General features: G+C 52.8%; 1 protein-coding gene across 1 annotated transcript; it reads right to left on the bottom strand.

Annotated features, from left to right (window-relative positions):
• Positions 1–1416: 1416 nt before the first annotated feature.
• On the bottom strand, positions 1417–20015 carry Htra3 (HtrA serine peptidase 3). The gene is given in 8 exon segments (XM_032916638.1): positions 1417–2120; positions 4013–4127; positions 5492–5524; positions 6053–6120; positions 6123–6246; positions 8261–8483; positions 11592–11691; positions 19453–20015. Coding segments are annotated over 8 exon segments (1089 nt in total). The 5' UTR covers positions 19856–20015; the 3' UTR covers positions 1417–2097.
• Positions 20016–27678: the final 7663 nt, after the last annotated feature.

Raw genomic sequence — 27678 nt, 5'->3', positions numbered from 1 at the left:
AAAGTACAAAATAAAATAAAACAGTCTGGTTGGCAGCAGCAAGGAGGCAGCTGAGAGTTCCGGAGAGCCACTGAGAGCTGTAGACGGTGACACCCAAAGCTTGGAGCTGTAGCCCCAAGAAGAAGCTGAGTGTTTCAGAGAGGCACCAAGAGATACAGACGCTGACACCAGAAGCTCTGAAGAGTTCCAGAGATCGACAGAGGATAAACTCTGAAAGAAGATGGCCGAGAAACAATACCACAGACAAAAGACCATGAAGAGCCCAGAAAGAGTGGAGACTCCCAGTCTGTAGATATGGAGAGCAGTGAGGAGAGGAGCAGAGGGTCCCTACCCCCTGCGCTCTGGAGCAGTAACTCTCAGCTCTTTGGAGCTGCCCTTTGCCTGTCTGTGATTTATCTCAGGGCAGGGCAAAGACACCCCACACCTCTCTTACACCCCCTCAGCTTCTTGTTGACGCCCCTTACACACACACACACACACACACACACACACACACACACACACACACACACACACACACACACACACAGCTCCCAAACCACCTCTTGCCTTTTGATAAACCCCAATGCCTCAGTCTTTGAACAAAGCCTGATTCAACCATGAGAAGGTGGGTATACCCTGAAGTCTCCTCACCTCCTCTCAGCCATTGACCCCCACCCAGCTGCCAACATGTCCTACTTACCATTACCCCCTCCCCAATGCCGCACAATACCTAGTTATGTAGGTCTCCTGCTCTGACAGTGTCCTCAATAGCCCCCCTCACTGGCCTCCTGTGATGTTGGGCTACTCTGTCCTGCCCACAGCTGGGATAGGCACATCCCATTCCCTGAGCTCCTGTTTCTCTTCTCTCTTGTCCACGGCCATCATTCAGATGTCACACGGTTCCAAAGTCCTCTGCGTTTCTCTCCCCACCAGAGGGAAGGCTCTGAGGGCACAGCTTAGGAGAGGACAGGGCAGCTCAGCCAATCATACACTTGCGCCGTCTTGGAAGGAGTTGAGGCTAGGTTGGACCTCTGGTCCAAGGCTAGTCTAATCGTCTGCAGTCAAGGTTCCTAGCTCCGTCCCCTGAAGGATGCAGAGAAGCACAGCTGAGTGTTGCTCTGCTCGGGGCCCCGCTCAAGCTCCTGCTTTGGTGGCAGGCCCTGTGTACTCCCTATGCCCACCCACCTCTTCTTCTGGGACTCTACCAGGCATGAGAGTTCTTCAAAGGGAATCTGAGACCAGAAGAAGCAGGGGTGTGCCCTGCCTCCCTTGTTATCCCAAAGCTCCTGGCTCACAGCCAAGGGGACAGCTCCTCTGACCAGCACTGCTTCAGTCACTCAGAATCTGCACCAACCCCAGGATGAGAAAAGAGATGCTCTCAATGCCTCCCTGATTTAATAAAAGGGATGTGTTAAAGAACTTAGATTAGCAGGGTTCAGATCATCTGATGTTTTTATTTAAAAACAGAAAAGCATAAATAAGCACACATTTCAGAATGACTTTAAGTCAATGGACCCCACTTAGCTAAGCCTTGTCAGATCCTCTGGTAGTAGGAAGGCACTGTCCTTGGGTAATAACAGCTCTGGAATGGGGGTGAGCATTTCTAAAGAGCCTGGGCTGAGTGACCAGGACATGGTGACTAGGACAGTTGCTCTACAACAGAGGAGCAGATCCTGACCCCCAGGGAGTTCTTGCCTGAGAATAGAAGAAGCATCCAGGGGACAAGAGGTCTCTGGCCCATTTCCAGCATAGCAGTCACCCACAGACCAGTCTATATGGGTGGAGTTCCAATCCCATAAGCAAGCTAAACTGGAAAATTCTGGTCACTAGACAAAGGGCCAAGGCTACCCATGGTCTAGGAACCCTGGTCTAGTTCTGAGCTTCCTACTAGCCAAGAGAAAAGGTGGCTAGTTCCCACTATTCACCAGAAGGTGCCTCGGATTCCTGGGAGGGACAGGCTCTGCCTGCTCCTGTCATCTTCATAGGGCCACTTGGAACAGAATGAGGCTCCTCACTTGCAGTTCTTCATGGGACGGGTCTTGGCTGTACTGGGATCCTTGTGTGTGGCTGACAGGGCCGCAAAGGAGGGGGCAAGCAGGAGGAAGGCCCCTGCTCTCAGTGCAGTGCTGGTGAGAGGGCTGGGAGGAGACAGGGAGGCAGTGTGAGAGTATAAGCAGCAAGGTGGGGTTAGACCTGGGCGCCGGCCAGGAAGTGGGTATGGGAGACACATGGTAATTGGCAGCTCACTGGGCTGAAAGTGGGTAGGTGGGGGCCCCAGGAGCCTGAGACCAGAAATGGGGCTCTTTTCTGGACAGTGGCCATGATCAACAACTGAAAAGATTAGCATGCTCTCATTTGGAGAGCAGTCTTGTCCTTGGCGAGCTTTCTCCCTAGAGGGATGCAGATGGCCACCCATCGTGGGGAGTGGGGGCAAGAAGGACTGGAAATTCCTGTTTAGACTGGGGTGAAGAGATAGAGGCTGGCAGGAGGTGACTCCCAAGGATTGGGTTCTTGAACTTTGCTCCCTTGAAACAGAGGATACCTTGCTGGGCTGACTCTATGATTCATAGGCTGGGAAGGGTACTTAGGGAGCATGAATGGATGAGAGGAAGGAGGATAGGTGGATGGGTAAATGGATGAATCATGGACGGGTGGGTTGGTAGATGCATGAATGGATGGGTAGATGAGTGAGAGAGTGGATGAATGACTGGGTGTGTGTACAAGTAGATGAGCAGATAGATGAAAGGGTAAGAGGGATGAATGGACAGATGAATGGATGGGTAGATGTGTGGGCAGATGGAGGCAGAAATGGAGGAGTGAGTGGGTATGTGGATAGATGCGAGGACGGATAAATAGATGTAAAAATGGATAGACAAATGGGTAGATTGATAGATTAGTGAATCAGTGAATGGGGGTGGGTGGATGGATGGATGGATGGACTGATAAATAAATGAATGATTGACATGTATAAATGGACAAATGAATAGATGGATATATAGAAAGATGAATGGGCAGATGAGTAAATATATAGATGAGTGGGTACATTGGTAGATAGCTGGATGGATGGATGGATGAACATATAGAAAGATGAATGGGCAGGTGAGTAAAAATATAGATGATGGGTAGATTGGTAGATAGATGGATGAATGGATGGATGTGTATGGATGGATGGATGGGTGGATGAATGGATGTATTGATGTGTGTTGATGGATAGTGGTAGATAGATGAATGGGTGGATCAATAGCTGGATGGGTGGATGGATAGATAGATGGATGGGTGATGGATAGATGGGTGGTTATTTGGTTGGATGGGTGGATGGTTGGTTGGGTGGGTGGATGGATGGATGGATGGTGAATGGATGGATGGATGTGTGTGGATGGATGGAGGGTGGTAGATGGATGGGTGGATGGGTGGGTGGATAGATGGATGGATGTGTGTGGATGGATGGAGGGTGGTAGATAGATGGATGGGTGGATGGATGGATGGGTGGATGGATAGATAGATAGATGGATGGTTGAATGGGTGGGTGGATAGGTGGATAAATTGGTGAGTGAATAGATGAGTGAGAACTTGAGTGGACACGTAGGTAAATGGATGAATGGGTGGAATGGTAATAGAGTGTGTGGGGGTTGGCATACAGATGAATGGTTAGACTGGGGAGTGGATAGACAGATTAAAAACACAGATGAAGGATTAAGCAGGTAGGTATATGAATGGTGGGTGGATGGGTGGGTGGACAGGTGGGTGAAAGGAAGGAAACACAGTTTTTCACCAACTAAGAGGAGGTCAGGTATCTAAGCTTGGATGCTGGGACTGGGAAAAGACTGTCTGGAGGGGGAAGGGACGATTGTGTTCATGAGCTGAGAGGCATGAGGAAGGCCCTAAGAGAAGTTAGAAATGAGATGCCCCAGGGTCTGCTGGTTTGGGGAGGGTAAATGACCTAGTTAGGAGTAAGCATAGCTCCTGCAGCTGGGACTGGGGCCTCATCCTGGGGGACCCTGCCTTACCTGCCCTCTGGAAAGTTCTTTACCTTTCACATGCTTGTCTTGGAACTCAGAGAGGAAGCGCGTGATGCGATCCGAGGGGATGGCAAAGGAGATACCAGCCGCCACCTTGAGCGTGTTGATGCCGATGACCTCACCATCCTGGGCAGAGAGAGCAGAACGTGGTGTTACTTGGTGGGGTGCCAGGCAGAGCTGGCTGTCAGTGCTCCACTGAGATGCCCTAAGCAGCCCTGGCTAGCCTGTAAACATGGCTCTCTGGGTCACATCAGTGTCAGTGACTCCTACCCTGTGTACCACCAAATCCTGGGGAATCTCTCCATTCTACCCATGGAAAGGACTTCCACAAAAGCTATTGGGTTGCTCCTGCCTCCCTACCTCTGGCCCCTCTGCCCTAGGAGGCAGTGTCCACTGCACCCAGGACAGCTTCTATCCCCACCAGAGACCTGGACCCCTTCTATCCCTTTCCTATGAAAGCGGGGACCACTGAGCAGGGCCGGGGCGGCAGCTCATAATCTGTTTTGAGCTCAGCTCCCACTCTGCCGTCCTTCATGAAGCTAATGCTGTCAGATCAGGAGCTACCTCAGACAATGGGACCCATTCCTGGGCAGGACCCCTCCCAAAAGCCTGGCCATGGGAGGGGTACAGGATGCTTGCCCTAGATAACCCAGCCAAGGCACTACCAGCTTCTCAGGGAACTTCTTTGGGGCCTAGGGCAGAAAGTTAAGAATCTAGCGTAGCCCTACCACACGGGCCCCTCCATCAGCAGCCTTGCCTGGAGAATCATGAATGTGGAGGAGACAGCCACCTGCACAAGTCACCTGAGTGCCAGGAGGACACTGTCCCAACCCATGGGCTGCCCCATGGCTGTCTTCTCCAACTCTGGCAGTGCTCCCATGCCTTGTCTTAGGCATATCCTTCTCCACCTATTCCTTCATCTTGACACCCTCACTAAATGCTCCCAGCTCCTGGTTTGTCTCGGTGGTAAGGACCGTGTCTCTTCAGAACCCCCCTCATGAGGGCCTGACAAGTGTGGGCACTACCAACTCTATGGCTAAGTTCCCTTGGGGCAGGCTGCACTGAGACCTCAGAGCCTGGGATACCGGGTAAGTCTGCCCTCTTCTGGAAAAATTTCAGCCAGGATGGAGCTGAGGCTGACTCTGGAAGAAGTGTGGTTAACAGAGCTCATGGGTGTGGTCTCGCCTCTCACCTTAGATTTTAACTGAGGACAGCAAGGCCCAGGGCAGTAACAGCTTGATCTGTGTCCCCACTGCCCAATGCCATGGGGGAGCACATGGGCCCAGCCTGACAACTGTTCTGTTGTCCTTGAGGACTCCAGGCAGCATGGACCTAGGGCTCAGCTCTTTCTGGGCCTCCAACACAGCCACACTACTGACCTCTGGGCATGCACTTCCTAGGGCTGCATGGGGTTTGTCCATATCTCCAACCTGTGCCTCTGTGTGGGCAAAGCCTAGAAAACCAGACACGGTACTTTAGGGGACACTTACCAGGTTCACCAGGGGTCCTCCTGAGTTCCCATACTGCAAAGGAGAAAACCACTGTTAGCTGTGCCGTGAGGCCCCCTCCCCCCGCCCCCGATGGTCCCCAAGCTCTTCCCCTACCACTGACTCAAGTCAGTGACTAGACGGGTCACCGGAACAGACTTCCACTGTCTTCATACTCAACCAAAGTATCATAAACCATGCTTCCATGTTTCCACAACACACCAGTTGCTAGGTACTTGCAGGACAGGCAGTGTCGGAGGTTTGGTAGTCTCTACAGAGATGAACGGCTCCAGGACCAGTCATGGCAGGCACGGGGGTACGTGCCAAGGCACCCAGACTTGGAGCTGTGTGAATGGCATGGTGCCACCCAATATAACCTTAATCCTAGGAAAGTGACAAGCTGTGTGCGACAGGGGTATGACTGGGTCGCCTCATTTCTGCAGCTGTTCAGAGAGGCCCATCCTTAAGAGGCAGCCACTGGGTGAGTGCTCTACATGAGATAACAAAAAGGCCTTCCTAGATAGTAGTGTGTTGTATGAGGTCAGCCTTGCCCACAGCACTCACGTTGATGATGGCGTCTGTCTGGATATAGTCCATGTCCGAATCCCGGAGGCCCAGCTCTTTGCCATCCGCTGGGCAGTGCTGACGATGCCCGTTGTCACGGTGTTTTGCAGGGCAAAGGGACTGCCGATGGCCACCACAAACTCGCCAGGCCGCAGGTCTGCCGAGTGACCCAGCAGTAACACGGGGAGCTTTTTCTGTAAGGAGAAGGGCATGAGAGAGGACAGAGGCTCAGACCCCCAGAAAGGGATCCTGGCAGGCTGGTTTCTGGAGAGGAAGGAGGGCCTTACAGCCCTGAGGCCAGGCCAACAGCTGACTGAGGATTGGGCTGGAATCCACAGAACCAAGGCTCATCTTAGGAGGCCAGGAATGTCTGTCGTGGGGAGGGGTGCACAGCATCCAGGCTGGGCCTGGCCTCTGATATCCTTGAGCCCAGGGATTTGTTTTCTGACACATGGTCTCCCTATGTAGCCCTGGCTAACCTAGAACCTACTGTATAGACGAGCCTGGTTTCAAACTCACGGAGATCCACCTGTCTCTGCCTCCCGAGTGCTGGGATTAAAGGCTTGTGCTACTGCACAGCTAAGCCTGAGATTGAGTGGTGAGTTTGCTCTGCAAGTTGGCAGAAAGGTATGCCGCCCCAATAGAGTCACTCTGTGGCCGGGTATGTAGCTCCCTGGAGCCCTGTCAAGGACCTGGAAACCCTAGTTTGGAATCCTTTTGATTCCTCGATATAGATATGCAGGGAAACTGTTGCCATCTCTGGCACATGAGGCACCTGAACACTGTTTCACACAGGGCCAGCAGAGCCCATCTGTCTGTGGGCTCCATTACCTGGTCCTTCTGCTCATGGTCTTGAAGAGCAAGCATATGTGCACATGTTTGGGGAGCAGAAGGAGAGCACAGGTTCTGAGCTTCAGAGGCTCAGGAGGTAGGGGTGTGTGTGTGTGTGTGTGTGTGTGTGTGTGTGTGTGTGTGTGTGTGTGTGTGTGTGTGGCACACAATGCTTTTGTTGCAATGAAAGACAGGCAGGCATGCTCTTCACCTCAGGGCAGTCTTCTTGATCTGCCTCTGAAGCAATGGTTTATGCTCCTAGCACCATGGAAGCTATGGAAGAGCTGGGCATCCTTCACTGCCCTACAGCTTCCTGCATCTGCACGCGGTTGAGCATTGAGCCTCTCCTAGCCTGGATCCCCTGAGCACAGCAGAACTTCATGCTGCTCACAAAGAAGTTGGGCCTCCATAGCGGGAAGAGTTCCTGCCACTTCAGCACTTCAGTCCTCCAGTCTGTCCCCTGCTCCCACCCTCAGTTTCTGTGCTATGATGAAGAGGGGATACACCCAGACAAGGCTCAGAACTATAGAGAGACTGCATTAGGATAGCCCATTATGGACCCTCCACCTTCGTAGTGAACTCTGCAAACACCAAGGACACTGAGAAGCTGCATCCAGGAGGGGCTAGGCTCCACTCAGCCACACCATCTGACTCACAGACATCTAAGGGGAACCATGAGCCTGACCCCAGCTAAAGGCACGGTGGCATATTTGATGGTGAGTGCAGGGATACAGGAAACCCCCATGACCATCCCAGAACCATGCAATGGTACCGCTGGATGTAGTAAAAACCAGTTTGAGGAAGGCTTGCATCTAGGCCTGGCAGCCTGGCCGTGGCACTATTAGCTGGGATCTTAGGTGTGTGATCAAACGTCACTGAGCCAGTTTCCCCAGATCACAAGTGATGAGAATCCTAATCTCCCCAAGGCCCCATTTCTCCCCGTAAGATTCTAAGCCATGAGTCCATCAGGTCCTTCTTCCCAGGGCTCTGACACAAACAGGAAGAAGCAACAGCACCTGGATTTCTAGAAGCTTCCAGTGACCATAGTGGGTCCTGAGGCATTGACACAGGTCTGCCTTCTTGGCCAGAGTAAGTGTGGGCACAGAGGTGAAAGGTGGGGACCGACCTCCCTGGTCTGTCAGCCCACAGGGACAGGGATGTGGATCTGGCTAAACAGTAAAGAGGCAGGGAGCTGTGGGATGCTGTCCCCTCCCTCCTGTGTCCTGCTTGCTCCTGATGTTGGCACCCTGGGCAAGGCAGTTCAGGGGCTTCTTATCTGATGTGGCCACTGGCCCTGGCCTCAGGTCCCTGCTATCCCCTGGGAAAGCTGGGCTAGGAGGCACTGCTGGGAGAGGCAGGGTGCATCATCACACTCACGTTGGGGTGGATTAAGATGGTGGCAATGTCTGACTTCTTGTCGATGTCCTGGATGGTGGCCTCATAAGCATCCCCATTCTGCAGTTGCACCTTCAGCTGCTGCCGACCTGAGGCGGTGTTGGAGCTGGAGACCACGTGGGCGTTGGTGACGATCAAGCCGGCTTCTGACATGATGAAGCCCGAACCACTGGACAGCGGCACATTCCGGCCAAACAGAGGGTGCCTGCGCACGAAATCACGGGGTGAGGGCTGAAAGAGCACAGGCTTGGGGGACCACTCCCTCCTCCACCTGGGTTTGAACCGAGGCTGCCCCGTGCAGGTGTGGCCTTACCAACACTGAAGCCAGATTCAGCTCATGGCCACAAAGGTGTGACCGTCATCTCTGATCTGCAGTTTGCCGCAGTGAGACAAAGTACCACTGGTGTCAGCATATAACAGCCCACAGTGGCGCCAATGCCTGATAGCAGGGCTCTAGTGACAAACAGTCGGGACCCTAATTGCCTGTCCAACCTAGCTGAGCTGCCCTCAGGCAGACTCTGTAAGTCCTCTGAGACTCAGTCTTCCCATCTCGGAAATGGGCTGTCTGCTTAAGGAGCCTTTACTTTCAGTATGGGATGAGGCAGGAGGTTCGTTCTCGGGGTGACACAGAAAAGGACATGGGCCTTGAAGACACTAAGCAGATAAAGGAACGCTAAGTATCTGGCACTCTCGAGCATGGTGTCAGTCTCTTCAAAATGTCACCTCAGCCTGGCAAGACCAGGGAAAACAACAAACGTCCTAAGTGCTCCCTGGAGCCAGGGACAAGTTCACTCAAAGTTCATGGGAGACTTGTGGGTCAGTGCCTCCCAGACAGACGTGATCAAGTCTGGACCACAGCTCCGTGGTGTGACCTCATTTGAAAGTGGGTCTCTGCAGGTGTGACAGTGTTGTGACATTCTAATGGAGTGGGGCCCTATGCCCAATCATCGGTACCTAGAGTAGATAGGAAGCTGGGAGAGAGGGACCATGGGAGGCAGGTGGGAAGGACAACCTCCAATCTGAGGACACCCAGAACCACTAGACGTTAAGAGGGAGCCCAGGATCTGGGAGTGGTGTCCTGCTGACACCTGGCCTTGGAAGTCAAACTCCAGAGCAGCGGGGCAACAAGCCCCAATGTTTAAGCTTCTGGTCTGTGGGCTCTGTGACTTAGCCCTAGGTAAAGATTGTTGTACAGAGCTCTCAGGGGAGATGGAGGCCCCAACATCTGGGACTACTTGCTGGGGTCAGGCAGGAGGAGGCAGGGCAGAGCAGGGTTCGTTCCCACCATGGCTGCTTAGCTTCCCGCGTGCTAAGTGCAGTGTCTGTGGCTTATTTCCATCTCCCAATCATGTCTGTCTGAGAAGAACACCCAGCTCCTCTCAAAACTGCAGACAGAGAGCCCTGCACCTAACCCCACAGGTCAAGGGCAATGGCTGGGAGGCTCTGTGTTATCTTCCCTGCCCACACCTGAGGTTCTGGGTTCTCCAGCCAGAGGTCACTGCTGCCTCAGCCTGTGATTAACCAGCTCAGGGGTTGTGCCCCAGGCCCTTTAGAGACACTCAGTCCCTCCTTAGCCCCCTTCTGCTGAGAGCCTCTTAGTGGATCCATTGGTAATTTCCTCAGTGACAGTTTCAGATTACCCCAGGGTGTGTGAGGGCAGGGTATATGTAGTGTGTGTGTGTGTGTGTGTGTGTGTGTGTGTGTGTGTGGTGTATATAGTCTGCGTGCATGCATGTGTGTGTGTATGTAGTTGTGTGTGGGGGGGTATATGTAGTGTGTGTGTGTAGTATATGTAGTGTATGTGTGTATATGTGTGGTGTATGTGGTGTGTGTGTGGTGTATATAGTGTGCGTGCATGCATGTGTGTATGTAGTTGTGTGTGTGGTATATGCAGTGTTTGTAGTGTGTATGTGTGTGCGTGCATGTGTCTGTGTGTGTGCATGTATGTGTGTATATGTAGTGTGTGTGTGGTATATGTAGTGTATATAGTGTGCATGCATGTGTGTGCATGTGTGTGTATGTGTGTATACGTAGTGTGTGTGTGGTATATGTAATGTATATGTGTGTGGTGTATATAGTGTGCGTGCATGTCTGTATGTGTGTGTGTTTGTAGTTGTGTGTGTGTGTGTTTGTAGTTGTTTGTGTGTGTGTGTGTGTGTGTGTGTGTGTGTGTGTGTGTGTGTGTGTGTGTGTGTTCGGTTTAGGCCTCTGTTCCTACCTCCTGACAGGGAGACTTCAGAACTGCATTCCGGCCCATGGGAGAGCACCGTGAGCAAGTTTACAGGAAAACCCTTGGGATGCATAGGTTTAAAAGCTGTCGATCACAGCAGGGATCTGAGAAGCAGAAGGGCCTCAGTCCCATAGGTGCTGAGTTGTGCAAACATCCAGCTGTTTCTCCTAGAGCAGGAGCCCCAGGATGACTTGAGCAAACAGACTCAGAGCGGACGTTCTCTAGAGCTCAGGCTGGACCCTGGATGAGTACTGCTCCTCCTCCTCCCCTGCTGCATACCTCGCCCCCATCTTGCCACTGTGAGTGTGCAGGAGGTTGAGCAGTCTGACACTTTGGCCTTAGAGCACAGAGGGAGAGATGGCGATTGACATCAGGCAGCTCCGTACAGAGCCAGACTAATAAGCGGGTCACCAGCTTCCCTGATCTGTATCAGGTGGGCTGCCGTCTGGCTCCACTATCCCAGCTGCCCTCTCCACTCAGCTGCAGGGCGAGGAGGGTGGAGACTGTTGTGTCTGGAGAGCTGAGGCTCCTGCCATAACCGGCCTCTCTCTGGGGGGTCTAAATTGAGACCTCAGACCGGATGTGAGTGATGGGGCCTTGGCTGGTGTGTCTAGAAGGCAGGCCTCCTCGTCCAGCACAGACATCTCTGGGACAGAATACGGGGTGTGGGAGGAAGGAAGGAGTCTCCACCCTAGTCTGTAAAGACGGATCCTTCCAGAAAGCTAGACCACACATCACACAGTGGGCTTCCTCTCCCAGGGACAAACCTGCTTCCCTCACCCACTTCCACTCAGGACTCCTTCTCCTCCACCACGAATTAGCACATGGTCCCTCATGCCTGATCTAGATGCAGCTGTCCTCTAGAGCTGGCACCTCAGCGGGACTGTCCCCTGTTTCTAAGTCCTAGACGCCTAAGTACTTACTTCAGGCTAACTTTCAGCCCCCAGGTATCCCAACTTTCAACAGTTGCTACTCACCCCCCCCAACCCTTACTATGCTCCTGGTTGCTGGATGCAGATCTAGTCTGGGGGACAGCAGGCAACTGGGAATGACTGGGAGCTGCAGAGCAACTCCCCCACGCACCTCAGAAAGAGCTCTATATGGACCACGGCTGGCGCGATCTTCTCCACCACATCGGCGATGAAGTTGAACTTGTACCGCGGACTGGTCAGCTGATGGAGACCTGCGCTGGCAGCAAGGACCAAGGGTGTCAGTGAGACCTGCTGTTCTCCAGCAGCCCCTTGGCCCCAGGGTGGAAGAGGCTCTGCTGGAGACCCATGTCTGGACTCAGAGCCAATGTCAACATGCCGTGTACCCCATCTCCCAGAAATACAGGGGTACCCAGACATTAGGGATAGTGGTCCTTGCCCTGGAGAATGGTTAACTAGGTCTTCTGAGATTTGAGACTCTGCACATTTCCCCCCACTGGACTCCTCAGGGCTGGGCAGGAATCTTAGAGAAGTTTAGATCTTTGCTCCGGGAAGCACAGTACTGATGCTGGGGACCAGCACCACTAGGGCCCTTGCCTGATCCCACGTAACCGTGACATGTTGGAGAGAGGACCATCAGCCTCTCTGTGCCTGGGGGCCAGTGTGCTGATAGAAAAGTGCACAGTGAAAGGGCCAAGGCCTCTTCTCCTGAGCCATCCCATCTGGCCTCTGTGAGGCCCTTCCCCATTTGCTGGGCTAGATTCCTGAGTGGATAGAGCACCGCCTTTGTCCAACTTGGCCATATCCCAGGCCTACTTGCTAGGCAGCACATGAACGTCCCCCAAACCTTCATCACTGGCTCAGATTTCTGCCACCATCAGCAACAGGGCTGTGGCTTGCCAGGACCACAGGCCTGAGGCATGTGGGTGACATGAGCCTGTGCTGAGACCTCCAGGTCCCGGTCTCTGGCACCACACTGCTTGGCAGTGCTTATGAGAGGTCCCTGGAGTCTAAAATGAGCACAGGACTGAGAGCCGCACACAACTGGGTCCAGCTGGACCTGCTTTCTTTTAGCTGTGTGCCCTGTAACAAGTCTGTTACCCTCTCTGGGCCTTGACTTTCCCATCTAACAAGTGGGACTGAAGAGGACCCCTCGTTTGGTCAACTGACATGAATGTGAATGGTGACGTTCCCTGCCCCAGGAAAACACGCCCAAAGCAGCAGTCATAAGAGGGTTACAGAGCACGTCCTGGGCTCTGGAACAAATGTGGGCTAGTGTTGTCCCCCACACACAGTCTGGCAATGTCTCCGACGCCCCGGGTGGCAGCCTGTGGGGAATGAAGCCTCAGCAGCAAAGGTGGGGAAACTGAGGCTTATGAAACAATTCCTACCCAGATTCCAGTGAAGTTTACCCAGGCACACCTGCCATAGCCTTTGTGAGCCCAGCTCTGGTGTCCACTGGCAGTGAGGGACAGCAAGTAACCATCCAGGGATGGAGAAGCATGAACAGGATTGGGACAGATGGAACCTGGGGTGCAATGGGACAAGAAGAGGATTCCTGTGCAGGCGAAGCCATCTGTTGCCTCTGACTGGTGATCAGGGAGGATTGATACCTGAGCCCAGTGTATCTGTGACCCAGGAGGAGGAAGAGGAGGAGGAAGAGGAGGAGGAGGAGGAGGAAGAGGAGGAGGAGGAAGAGGAAGAGGAGGAGGAGGAGGAGGAGGAGGAAGAGGAGGAGGAGGGAACTCTGTCCTTGCAGACAGCACGGAGAACAGATCACCCTATCTGCTTTACTGCCGAATTCACCCCGGGGCTCGGCACTACAAGGCCCACAGAACCTTCCCCAGGCTCTGCCCACCTGGCCTGCCAGGCCCACTATGGGCAGTGGTAGAACTGAGGCAGGAGTAAAGGCCTGACAGGTAAATCCTAGTGTCCCCAGACTGCTTGGGCTTTGGCCTAGAAGCTCTGGTCATTCAGCAGACATTGGTAGGCCACTCACCATTCCAGAGGGAGGGTCTGACTGACCTTCAGGACCGTGCCAGCCAGGACTGTGCATGGCAGGCAACGGGGGAGATGTCAAGACCTGCAGCAAGGGTCCGGAATAGCACATCCTGCTTTCAGCCGGCTCTCCATGCTCAGGACCACAGAAAAACCAAAGAGACACTACTATACATGGCCCCATTCCCCAGCACTGTCGACTCAGACCAGAGACACGCTTGGCTCACCCGAGCCCAGCAGTGGCTAGCATACACAGGCAGCCCCCAGGAGCTCCCTGGAAAGAGACAAGAAGATGATGCAGCCGCCAGCCAGAACATGCTCAGCCTGGCCAACAGCTTGAAACCCCTACCCCAGAGCGGCAGCCATGGCCCAGAAAACTGAGACCGGGTATGAATGCCATCCTAGAATGGCAGGCCTAGCCCTGCTCAGGTCAGGAAACCCGAAGACTGACAGGCATGGCCCTTTAATCCGGCCCCAGTCTCAGATGAGTCACCATGAGTCATATAGAGGGCCCCAAGCCCCCACCACAGGCTTCCCACATGAACTGGCCTGGCTGGGCCAGGAAACAGCTCTGTTTATTTGGGGTTTCTTAACAGCCCCACCCCCATACCAGGCCGAGCCAAGTTCTGAAGGCCGAAGTCTTAGCACACCCAGCCGTTGGCTCCGTTTTTTTCTGTTTTTTTGTTGTTTTTCAAAAATAAACGGGATCTGAAGGCCCGGAAGTTTTGTTCAGCAGCCTGACCGAGAGGCCAGCCATCGGGGCCAGGTGTCTAGGGCCTCGAGAAGAAAGGCTGGCTGTACGAAGTAGCCCTGGGCAGGAAGATGACCTCAGGCCTCATCTCCAACATGCTTGCCCTGGATAACCCTCAAGCAGGGTGGTGTGCTAGCTCTCGACAGTCACAACTACCACGGAAAAGATGGGGGAAACGAAGGCACAGAATGGGAAAATGAACGACCAAGACAACACAGGGGCACCCTACACCGTCCCCGGGGCTGTTCACTGCATGGCTCCATCATCATGATTGACAGGGACCCATAAGGTCCCCAGTGCATGAGCTCAGCCAGCACACTTGACACACACAGGAGCCTGGTTCTGATCCCCACATCTGACTCTTCAATGGTGTCCCCCAGCTCGGCTACTCCTTAACGGAAAGACCCCACAAGTCTCCTGAGTTCGCCGTGCCTGGGTTTTCTTACTGTGGGACAGCCGTGTTGTCTCTCCCTGGGTCATCAGCCAGCTGAGATTACGAAGGTGAAGGTTTGGTATAGTGTGAGGCCTGATGGGGAATAACAACAAAATCTAGACATGGCACAGTGCTTCCTTCCCGTGCAGATGGGACTGGGAGATTGAAGGCAGCATCGAGTGTTCCACACGGGCCAGGTTTTACTGCTCCTCCTCACTCAGTCACAGGTGGAAGGGCACTCATTCCATAAGGGGAGCTGGGGACCTCTGTGAACTGAGAATGGCCTTAGAGCACAGCCCTGAGCAGGCAGCACCTCCTCCAGGAGTCGGCTCAGCCAGCAGAGCCTGGAATTTCACAGCCAGAGGCGCCCGGCTGGCCCCAAGCCAAACACAGGTCAAGCCTGGTATCTCCTGGATGCTAACCAACTGCTGTACACTCCCAAGGAGCAGCACGGAGCTGGGGTGTGCCTGGCTTGAGGCTGGGTGCCTGGGACAGGCCACCCGATCTCTCTAAGCCTTGTTTCCCAACCTAGACAACAGCCACTAGATCAGCCTTGGAGAGCTCAGTGAGGCCGACTCTGGGCCTGGTGCTGTATGCCTGGGCTGGTGCCCTGAGCTGTGGCTGTGAGGAAGAGTGGTGTGTGGTATGTATGCTCTAGGCTAGGCAGCCGCCCTCCTCTCTCTTCCATTACCTAGGCAGGACTCTGGATCTGAGGGCCACAGAATCTTAAACTAACATATGTGGCCAGGGGACATGGGTCACTTAGGGACAGGCACGCTTTTAAAAGAAGGAAAAACAGTGAGTTGATCAGCCACCCAGGCAGGCGACCTGTGGCAGGGCTGAAGCTTTAGGGACAGTGTGTTCCACTCTCTGCTCACTTCCAGGGCCAGCCCATCCCGGTTACCCAAGTACTGAGGAGACTCTAGAGCAGGTTCTCCACCTATGGGTCATGAGCTTCTTTGGGATCATATATCAGATACCTTGCATATCAGATATTCACATTGTAATCTATAATGTTTCCATACGGCCTCATAACCAATCTATTATGGTAATGAAGTAGCAACAAAAACAATTTCATAGTGGGGAGGGGTCACCACAACATGAGGAACTGTATTAAAGGGTCCGAGCATTGCATTAGGAAGGTTGAGAAGCTCTAGAGAGGCCCTCAGTGAGGGAACACGCGTGACTTTTGGCCTAGGCCTTGAGGAATGGAGAAACTGGCACATATGATAAAGGGACTGTGTGTGCAAAAGTAAGTGACACTGGGTACAAGAGTCAGGGACTGGAGCTGGGACACAGGAGTGTGAGGACTCTGTGTACAGGATCTGGATATTCAGGTCCTAGAGCCTGGGATGGAGGAGTATGTGGCCTGCAGGCCACGCTGGTAACATGGATATACAGACACAGTTTGTGGTGCTCAGACCTGTCACACATATAGTTGAGGCATACACGGCTGGCCATGTTTCCGCAGCCCCAGGAACAGGGTCTTGAGACTGCACTGTTTCTCATAACTTCTTCACCAGTGTCCTCCAGGGTGGCCCCCATCTCATGGGGCTCAAGTACTATGGTATGGCAGACTAGCAATAGGGAGTCAGGGGACCAGGACTTGGGGCAAGCTCTCCCTTACTTTGAGAGTCCTAGGGTGGCACACTACATCTTTAACCCGTCTTTATAAGGCACCCCAACATTATTCTCTATGATAAACCCCTAAAGGTTTCAGAGGTTGTGGGAGGAGTCTGAGACACCTGACCCTAGGAACTCTGGTGGGCACCTCCCTCAAAGCCCCAGGCTGTAGATGTCCTGGTCAGTCTGCTGTGACATCTGCATAGGTCTGCATCTGCACAGGTCTGGGACCTACAGTCTGCCTGCCTCACTGTCTCCAGAGCTCCTACAGGCCAGTGAGCACACACAGCCTCTGGATGGTGTCGGACATGGGTGATTATCATTCTGTCTAGGTAGCACTACCCTCACTGAGCCCCATGGCCACCCCTGCATGCCCTGGGGGTGGGTGAAGAAAGGGATCTGGAGCTTCTGAATGCACAGGTCGTGGAGCTCCTCCTTGTACCAGATGGACACACAATCTTATCCAGCATCAGATAAGTGTAGGAAGCCACTGGAACCCTACGAGTCCCCGCGCACAGCCATACCACTGACCAGTTCTGCAGTCCCAGCAGGCAGAGGGACAGAGACAGGAGATTCCTTCTTGCCTGGTTAGTCTCAAATGCTCAACTCCGAGCCCCTAGAAGCTGTTAAGAGGAGGGAATACAAAAGCCAACCGAAGCTCTTAAATAAACAGGCCTTGCACATTAAAAGCCGCCTATTAAATCTTTGTGGGAATTTCCCAGGGCTCCCGGCTCTGAGCTGCAGTAACATGTGGACATCTATAACCGCAGAGGGGCCTTGGGACATTGACTCCAGAGAGCCAGCAGGCAGCTAGCCACCTGTAAGCGACTCGAGTGCAGGTCATACCCTTCTCTTGAGAATGCTTTTCTAACGTGCAGGTGGGGCACTCCCAGTGGAACCATCTAACAGGGTCCAAGAGAGCTGCAGGGACCCATGGGCCCAGACATTTATATAGTATCACCTACTGTGTGCAACCAGGTGCTTCATCCACCTCTGCCATGAGGCCCAGAGTGAACAAGAAGCAGAGAGAACAGATCAATGCATGGGGGTACAGACTTAGCAATGACGCACAGTGGTTAGGGAAGCCAGCTCAGGGTGGTAGGACATCTGAGCCCAGGAAGAGGAACCCTGCTGGGTGAAGGATGAGGGGGCAACTGTGGCCAGTGGGCAGAGCATGTGCAAAGGCACTGAGGTAAGGTGGCTAGAGGATGAGAAGGTGCAGAAGATGGTAGTGGAGGTGTGTGTGTGTGTGTGTGTGTGTGTGTGCGCTCGCGCGCATGTGTGTTGGTAGAAACAGGGCCTGACAGTCCAGGTAGGTGTAGGGGGGTATGGAGGGGGTCTTGTTGGTAACATGCAAGACAGACTGACCAGGGTCACCTGACTGCCATGTGAAGTGATGCAGAAGGATAAGAAAGGTGAAAGCCATCAACAGGCAGTGTTGGCTCGGCTTCCCTCTGCTATCCCCAGTGCTATAGCCACCTCCTGCCCAGACAGCGCCTGCAATGGGACTCCTCAATTCTCCCTGTGCCCAGCGTGTACACGAGTTCAGAGCATCTGGGCATTGTGGTTCCTGCCCAGGCGCTCACAGTGAACAGGAGGCAATGACAGGTGTGTGGTGACAGAGGCTGAGACCTCAGTGTCCTAGGCCAGTTCTGTCAGCTGAGCTGGGAGGAAGAGTAAGAGACAGCTGGGCTGCATTTAACAATCCGGGTCAAAGTGGGCAATGGACAGGTGTCAGGTTCAAGGTCGCTGGCTCTGTCTAGCTGTAGCCATCCTGACAGGACTGAATGAAGACATTGTGGAGGACACCTGTGCCCCTCCCTCTGGCTATCAGGCTACTGAGACATCGAAGAGCCCTGAGAAACTGGAATTTCCCCGGGAATCTCATGCTGGGAGGAGGCAGGAGGCTGCAGGGATGCATCGAGCCGGCAGGGAGAGACTGGCGCTATGGTCAAGGATGGGTGGGAGCTGCTTGGTCAACTATACCTGTCTCTCTATTTAAACCTGAATCTCATGTCAGGACCCCCCTAGACGGACTTGGGGGCTGTCACTGGACCCTTTCCCTCCTTTTCCCAATGTGGCCACATTGCTCTAATCTGCCTTTTGAGGATGGATGGCAGACCCTGGCTTGTTAACATCTCTGGTAGTGTGTCCTTCCTCTTTGGCTTCAGTCCCTGACATCTCCTTGGCAGATGGAGCTTTGATGATGGCCAGTACTCTAGAACAGATCTTGGTCTCGGCTCTGCCCAGGCCTCTTCACTCTCCCCCATCCTTGCCAGGGAGCCCCATTTTACTGTCCCAACTCAACAACTCTCTTTTGGGGGGGGGCTCATCCTGAAGCAGCAATAGTACACCTGGCACAGGAAGTGACACTGAGACTCACCATGCCTTGTCATGGAGCTCAATATTCCTTGCCAGCGTCTCTCCCAAGCCTGACATCAGACCACTCATGGATGAGTACCCAGAACACAATGAAGCAATCAACCGGAAACAGTGGACCTCTGAAACCTAAGACCCTGCCAACGTCCACAGGAGTTCTGACATTCTTAGAGATAGATATCTACCTGACCCTCAGGCTGACTCCTCCTCTCTCTCCATACCTCTGTGCCCTCCACAGTCTAGAAATCTCAAGGGTACCAGAAGGTCTCCTTCACGCTATGCACTATTTCCAGTTAAGGAACAGCCAAGCACAGAAAAGAGAATGGCTCAATCTGTAAAGAACAAAATCCCTCTCCATGAGGGTACACCAAGCACAACCAAGATAGGAACAGAGTGGTGCAGGTGCCTGGCCGCCCTGAACCTTCTGTCTCTCAGACAGTAAGGCCCAAGATGGGTACACAGAACCAGCACCCACCATACCTCGACAGAAAAAACAAAGAGAAAAAAAACAGCAGAAATTGAAGACAGAAACCAGAAAAGATTGCTTGCTTCTCATTCCCTTCTAAGTCACTGGAGGACTCTAAGGAACAGGAATGTGGCTGGATCAGAGCCTCACAGCCCACCAGATGCTACCAGGCTGCCACACTAGGCTTTAATTCTAACTTGTTTGTGACTTTGGGGGACAACATTTACCTCTTGGGACCTCAATGTCTCCATCTAGAAGGCCAGAGGGTTGTCTGAACTGTACTTAAAAGTCTGCCCAGTGAACGGATTCTCCCTGGGCCTCAGTTTCCTCAGAGCAAACCTTTTTGGATTCCTGGTGAAGCTTACCAGAGGGGCAGGCACCCTTCTGCAGCTGGCGCACTGGAGTCCCGGAGATCTGCAACGCACGACGGCTGGCGGCCTGCAGCGCGCACACGTCGGCATATGTGTGCCCGTCTGTGCCACACACCGTGTGGGTCCAACGGCAGCGGCACACGCCGCGTACGCACTCCAGACTGTCCCCGCATGGCGAGTCCAGGGGGCGGCCGCAGGGCTCACCCTCGCTGGCGGCGCACACCAAACAGCAGTTGCAGAGGTCTGGCACATAGCCCCCAGGGCAGCGAGGGCTCGGACAGCGCGACACGTCGCAGCGCGCAGGACAAGGCGCCGCCGGGGGCTCCCTGGCCAGGACCGACACAGCTAGCGTGGCCAGAGTGGCCAGCGTGGCAGGGAGTAGCGCGCGCGCCTGCATCACGGAGAGGCGGCGGCGCAAGACCCGCGGGGACACCGAGGCCCGGACGGCTCAGGCGCACTCTGGCTGAGAGCGCAAAACGGGCATGGTGTGGGGACTGACCCGAGCCTCTTTCAATTGAGCGTCAGCGGGCGCTTAAAGGCCAAGGCAGTCCGCCCTCGCTGGAAGGGGCGGCCCTGCCCGCGGCCGGCCCCGCCCCTGCCCCACGGGACCCCGCCCCGGCTTGTGGGGACCCACCCGGCGCCTCCTGCTCCCGCTTGTCTGGTGTGCACTTTGGGTGGCAGGTCTGTCGGTCCAGGATGAGGGCCTGAGGAAGAGGAGCTGCTGCGGAATAGCCCAGTCCTAGGCCAGGGACCTAAGCACAACCCCAGAGACATGAACAAGTCCAAACTCTGTCCCTAGCTCTCCTCCACAAAGGTACCGATACTCTACTACCCTGAGCAGCCAGGCTCAGCAAGGCCCCGAACCCAGATACCTCTTGTTGCACCACTCCCCCTGGGGACATTGGAGCAGATACTTAGAAAGCAGCGGGGTACCCCCTCCTCCCATCTTCAGTTGGAGTGTGTGACCCCAGCTAGGGAGGGGACCCATCTGCCTTGGATCAGGGGTCTATTCTGGGCTCTCCCAGATCTAGAATTCTGGTTGTTGCCTGTTGTCCCTCAGTTTCTTTTTGGGGAATACAGAGCACCTCCTACCTCTGTCCTTGGAAGTACCAGGATACCAGACAGCGCAGGAGCAGAGAGCACCTGCTCAGCTCTCCCCAACACCTCACCCCAGGAGGTGATTCTAGATTGAATGAATACATAGCTCCAGGGGCTGGAGGACCTGGTGTGCAACACTGGAGGGAGAGAGCAAAGCAGAGTGCCCTGGTGAAGCTGTACCTAGTGGAGTTTCCCAACCGCACCAGGAACAGGTAGCACTGGAGGGCATGGTGTGGTACGGCGACACCTCTGCTTCCATGGGTTGATAAAGCTGCATGTCCCTTGGATGGCTGTTAGAGTGGAGGACTGGAGAGCAGCCTGGTTTCTGGGAACTCCTGTTTTCAGGTTTGTGAGATGCCCAGCGGCCTCATCAGACTGAGTTGTTTGGAAAGAAAGGAAATGGAGTTCTAGGTGTGAGCAAGCACCTGGCAGTGGTGATATGTGTGTGTGGGGGGGGGGGGGTGGGGGGGAGGTTAGTGGTGGTGTGTGTGTGGTGGGGAGTAGTGGTGGTGTGTGTGTGGGGGGGGTAGTGGTGCTGTGGGGGTACTGCTGATGTGTGTGTGTTGGGGGTAGTGGTGATGTGTGTGGGAGGTATGGTGATGTGGGGGGTAGTGGTGATGTGGGGGGGTAATGTTTATGGGGGGTAGGGGTGATGTGTGTGGGGGGCATTATTGTTCTCTTCACAGAAGTGTAGACCAAGTCTCCCTCCAGACTTCTCTTATGCAGTTGGGGAAATGATGCCAACAAGGGTTTGCACAGCACTCTACCATGTCTAAATGGTCATCGCAAGCTTCCCACATGCTTTATTAGGCTCCCCCAGCCCTCCTGTCCCTGGGGTGGGTATGGGGGGCCTCAGAGTAAGGCTGGAAAAGACAATGGGTTACAGGCTGCACCCACATTCACATGATCCGAGGTCTCAAGTCCAACTTTTCCCCTCTGGGTCACAACCTCCTCTTTGGTCACCTGACCACCCCTTACCATAGCTGCATACAATGCTTTCGGTCACCTGTACAGAAGGGAAACTGAGGCTTGGGGTTAAAAGATAAACACAGCTGTAGCCTGTCTTCTAAGAGGGAGTCCATTCCAGGCCCTGTCTTTGTTCTGGAAGCTTCCAGGAGTCTTCCACAAAGGTAGGGCAGTGGCTCCCCCTGCTGCCTTAGCCCTTTACAGTTTCTCACTCAGTCACAGGATACCTTAGGTCTTTCTCTGGAGTCTGAGTGACCCCAGGCCTCTGACCTCCAAGGGCCTGGCATCCCCTGCATGGTCCACCAGGGTAGGGGCAGCTCCTCCTACTCTCGGGACAGATAGAGGCACCAGGTACTTGATAGCCTTTGTCATCAAACAGTGTGGTGGTCTCTAGACTGGCTCTTCCCTGATGCCCTCTACTGTCTGTGGTGGGCGGCTGGCTTGACCTATCCCCCTCTCAGCCTTTGTTTCTCCCCTTCTCATGTGCTGTAGTCCTTCACCATGGGCCAGCACAGAGCAGGTTACAGCCAGGGTGAACCAGGGTCTGCTTCCCTCCTGGGCACCCCAGACTGTGCCTCCCACTTGGCCACAGCAGAACAGCAGAGCCAGACTTTAGCTTCCAGACCCTTATGCCTGACCCATGTTGCAGTTCAGAGTCATGACAGATGAGGTCATAGCTAACATGGCTTTGGGGACCTCAAAGATCATCCCTGGCCACACCTGGCATGTGATAAGGTTTCCATGTTAGTGGGTGACTCAGAGGGTGGGCCCTGCTTGGGTGATGATATAAGATATTGTCTACACCCTCCTTTGAGAACTCCCTCATGGGGGTGCTGAGAAGGGCAGAAGCAGCTGCTAGCTGCTCCTAGGAGCACTACAAAGGATGGGTGTGATCATCTTTGACCAGTTATTGTTAATCCCAAAGACGAGAGGAGAAAGACCACCAACCCAAATCCTTATGACCTAATTAAGTAAAGCAAACAATTGATTAGACCAGGCTTTTTAACTCATGGACATGGAATGTCTCCCCTCTAAAGATGGGGTTCAAGAGGTCAGCCTTGGACATGAGGAAGGTTAGGTTTTTATAGCCCAGGGGCAGGGATTTTCAAATAAAGGACTTTCCAGGCAAAACGGGTGGGCTTAGAGAGGCAGAACACAACAGGGTGGTCATAAGAATACAGTCGTAACAAAATAGTCATAACAACCTTTTTGAAACAAAGGTAGTGTTGCGAAGGTAGGGTCTTTGCTACTTTTTGAAACAAAGACATGATTGTGATTCCCGTAACAGGCAATACGGAACCATTTGTAGTCAAGGTTACAGGTGGGACATAGCCCAATCCTTAGGAAACGGTGGTTTAATCATAAACAGGAAGGAGCCTAGTTTGTCTTTAGCATAGATGGCTTTCAAGCCTAAGATGGCGTCAGGTTGGTTCATCATGGTGAGTCTCTATATGAACTGCGACCCACTGCAAAAAGAAGCTTCAGTGAGAGCTGCACTAACATACGGTTATAAACATAAATATTTAGAAGGGCGTGTCCCAATATGCCCATTCAACAAAACAATCTAGGGTCTATGAGTGCTCCAGCCATGGACTTTTGACCAAGTTCACAGTATCTGGCACGAATTCCGTCTTGTGGAACAGGTTTCAGATCCAATCAGAAACAGCCAGTAACCCCCATAACAGCCATGCCAAGATTGCACCTGTGAGCACACCTTGTCTGGCTGGTCAGCATTATGGCCTGCATGGGTGGTTTCAGGGTAAGACTGGCCATGTCTCTCCCCCACCCCCAGCAACCTGAATGCTACTTTGTAGCATTCGGAAAGCTAGTCAGTAGGGAGAACGTTTTCTAGTCAGTTCCAGGTTGATTTCTCTATATCCTGTACCCAAAATGTAGGGTGTCTCCAGCAATAGGGTCTTACCATTCAATGATGGTAAGAACTAAAGAACAGAGTCAATGGTCTGTACTGCTTTAGAGCCTGTGTGGCCTCCCTGACTAACAACTTATAGGAAGGTATCCTACACCTGGTCCTGACATTTTCATTTGATAATCTGTATCTTCTAGGAGCATCGTTGGCCACCTATTCAGGGTACCTCCATTCAAAAATTTAAAAATATATTTAAAATGAGCTTTCAAAGTATCAGGCCGCCATAACAATTTCTCATATCTCCTTAGTTTCAATTAACCCTACCCACTCATCCTTTCTCTCATTTTTCTCACCCAATCCCTCTTCACCCTTCCTTTTCCCCATTCCTCTCATTTCGTCCCTGATTAAGCATTTAACCCTTAGTACACATCTACCTGTTTGCATATGCAACTCCCCCTTTTAAAGTGTGTAACTGGTCATTGTGGGAATCTTCATAGAAATATACAACTACCATTACAATTAACCCCAGACCTGCAAGCTGACACTAGCCACCTCCTTCTCCCAGTCCCTGGTCTTGTCTCTGTGAATTAGCTAGCTGCTCTCTCTGAGTTTTCCCCATGAATAGGATCATATTACCTGTGGTCTTCTGTCTGCCTCCTCTCCCCGAGTCTAATGTGTCCAGTTTCATTGGCACTGTGGGATCAGGAATCCGTACGTCTCCATTCTTTTGCATGGCTGAATAATATTCCATTGCATGTCTAGACCACATGTGTTTGTACATTCTTCTGCCAACAGATGGATTTTCCCCCTCACTTTTCAGTCATTGTGAGAAAATGCTGGCATGGACATTCCTGGGTGAAGTCTTACATGGGCGTATGTTCTTGATTCTCTTGAGAGTGTACCTAGGAGTAGAATGACTAAGCCACGTAGTGAAGTCAGCTTGACCACTTAAGGAACCACCAGGCTTTTCCACATCTGTACCACTTTCCACCCAAACCATGAGGCTCCATTTACCCCAAATCCTCAACAACTCTTGGTATTTTCCATTTAAAAAGACAAAAAAAAAAAAAACTTTTGTTGCCATTTAGTAGCTATGACGTGGGGGTCTCCTTGTGATTATGTTTTCCAAAGAGAAAACAATATCAGATGTTTTCTGTATGCCTTTGGCCGCTTGTGTCTCTGGAAGAGATGTCTCTTTATAGTCATTGGTAAGTGTGGTGACACAGATGTTTAATCCTAGAACTCAGGAGGGCTTTGAACTATCTGTTCATTGTTTAATCAGCCATGACCACGGTTCCTTTGGTTTCTTTTTTTCTTCCTTCCTTCCTTTTCTTTCTTTCTTTCTTTCTTTCTTTCTTTTTTTCTTTTTTTTTTTTTTTTTTTTTTTTTTTTTTTTTTTGAGCTGAGGACTGAACCCAGTGCCTTGCGCTGAGCTAAATCTCCAACCCGGTTTCTTTGGTTTCTTTAGGAACTTCCTGGCTTTAGCTCTTGATTTTGGGTTCACCATTAGTTTTGAGCATTGTGGGGTGAAGTAAGAGGTCTAGCTTCATTTGAGTGTATGCAGGAATCTGGTTTTCCAGGTACCTTTGGGCCAACACTGTTCTTTCCCACTGGCTGGTCTTGGCACCTTCTCTGCTCCCTGCCCCTCTACAGCAGTTCTGATAGGTTTGCTTCTAGGATGCTACAGGCCTGGGCCTCCACCACTTCAGCCATGGACCTATGTTCATCCTCCCTTGGGTGGTTCAGACGTAGTTCGTAAGCTTCCAACAGGTTCTTGTAAATCCTCTTCCTTCCTCTTCCTCCTCTCCCTTCCTCTCTGGGGAACTCTAAGCAGCTGCTCTCCCCTGCCATCCCAAATCCCAAGGAGGAGCTTACCAACTGCCAATGGCCTGACAGACTGCCCTTCTTCTCTGCAGTGTCTCTGTAGCAACTTCTCTAAACCTGCACTCTCCGGGATGCTCCACTGAGCCCTCACGCTGCTTTCCTCCTGGCCTATATGTCCTTTAGTTATAAAACGTTGCTTACAACGTTGACCTCATCAGTTTTCTCCTAGTTAAATTTTCTCTCTGGCAAGTTCACACATTTATATATCGCATCCTGATGACTTTCAGCCCTGTCTCCCGTTGTCCTTTGCCCAGCCCACCCCTGCCACCCTCCCTCCTTGTGTTGTGATGTCCTGAGTTTAACAAGGGCCACCTGTGTGACCACAGGGAAGTGGCTACTGCTGAGCTGTTCGGTGTGTACACAACTGAACACTAATCCCCATTCCCAGATCTGTCAGAGCCAGCAATGGAGCAGGGAGGATATTAGTTAAAAAAAAAAAAGTCGATTTGAGTCCCAGGATGGCCTCAAACTTGGCAATGCTGTGCCTCAGCCTCTCCAATGTTGAGGTTATGGGTGTGAGCCACCATAGCTATTTTCAATTAACATATCACTGTAGGGTACGGGAGATGCTTCCTTCAGTGTGAACAGTGTCCACACAGTCATTGCCCCACTTCCTGTTGCTTTCTGATGAGATATTTGAAACCACAGTAGGTCACTTGAAATCTATATTGCTGTTGACTGCAGTTCCCTACTGGTGAAGCTCTCAGGATCCTGTACTTCCTGTCAGTCTGTGGGTCCTTACACCAGCATTGCTTTGTCCCCTGCCTTCCGACCCCCAGGTTTTGTCACCAGCTTCTGTTCTCTGTGCAGTGACATCTTAGAGCCCCATGAGTGTCATCACACCATGCCCTCCTGTGCCCAGCTTTCTCTTCAGTTGTCTAGGTTCCCCTGTGCCATTCACTGCCCGTGACAGGATTTCCTCCTTTGTGGCTGAGTAGTACCCTGCTGTGTGTTCACACCACATTTGTTTTACTTGCCTGCTGATGGGCACTGCAGTTGTCCCCAGACCTACAAATGGTTGACAGTGCTTCAAGAATTTGGGACTGCAGATACCTTCAGGGAGGAAACAGAAGCCCAGAGAGTTTCTTGAACCACACCATGGACCTCCTTTCTTCATTTTGAACATGCCCACACATTCATGCATGCATGCACGCGCGCGTGCACACACACACACACACACACACACACACACACACCTCACCTTCTCTATGAAACTACAGAAGCTCCATCCTTCAGCTCACTGTGTCTTGTGGGATGCGGGATCTGGTCTATGCTCTGTCATGCTCACAGCCATTCTGTACGGCTGGCTGTCCCCTCTCCAGCCCTCTTCACCATCTCTGCTATATCCAAGGCTGCATGCAAACCTCCCGCCTTGCACCTTCCCCAGTGATGTGACTGTGTCCCAGACTCTTCTTCATTCTGGGTCAATTGTAGAGTTGAACCAATAACTCAAAAGGAGAGAAGAGTCCTGATCCAGCAGTTTGTGCTCATGTATGTGGTGCCCAGCACATCCCATAGCAAGGCCTCAGCAGACACCCCACCACTGGCACACCTTTGAAGGTCAGCATTGCACCATGTGTTCCGCCACAGTGTCTGAATCCTTTGCCAGTCTCACTTGCCCCATCCCTCTTCTGCCCTTTGCCTTCCAGACTCATCCTGCCCTCTCACACTCCCAGTGATGATGGTCAAAGGCCAACTCAGGCCTGCTTCTGAGGAGCCAGGAACTGAAATGAAGTGAGGGGTCAGACAGGTTTAATCTGGAACCCAGTCTGGACTGAGCACTGCTTGCCATAACTGAGGCCTCTGCCTCAGAGCTGTACACTGCTCGTGTCAGCAGGGGCTCCTCTCTGGGGGAGGGGAGAGTTAGGAATGTGCCAACTGCCCTCTTCCCTGCCCTGCATGCTTTATCCTGAAGGCCAGACACATGGGGCCTGAACAGATAGAATTGAAGATCAAGGAAATGGAGCCTTCTGCCTCCAATGAGGGTCAGTGGGGGACCAAGCTGGTTCCCAGGATCCACACTCCCACCTAAGAGTCAAGGGCTAGGCTGGGCTGTCTCAAGTGGCTCTATGGTTCTCTTCCTAGGCCCAGTCAGGGGTTTGTGGGGGAGTGAGGTGGACAGCCCCACACTCAGCATGGACCATGGTAAAATGCCTACTTCTGGAAGAGGGTGACATGGGCATGCTCTGAGGGCATGCCATCTGGCTATGTCCTCTACCACAGTCATCCCCAGGGATGCCTTGGTGGCATCTGGAGCTTCAGACCTAGTGCCCTATTGACCTTATGTGCCCCAGGGTGATGCGGTCAATGACAAACTTCATAGGCTGTGAGTTGGAGGGTCAATTGGTCCCACCAGCAGACTGTGCTGGCAGTGGCAGGGCTGTGAGGTCCCTGTCAGCCTCAGC

The sequence above is a fragment of the Rattus rattus genome, chromosome 11 (genome assembly GCF_011064425.1).
Source record: "Rattus rattus isolate New Zealand chromosome 11, Rrattus_CSIRO_v1, whole genome shotgun sequence".
Classification (NCBI taxonomy): Eukaryota; Metazoa; Chordata; class Mammalia; order Rodentia; family Muridae; genus Rattus; species Rattus rattus.
Note: the sequence above shows the minus strand (reverse complement) of the source record. Positions and strands in the feature narration are given on the sequence as shown.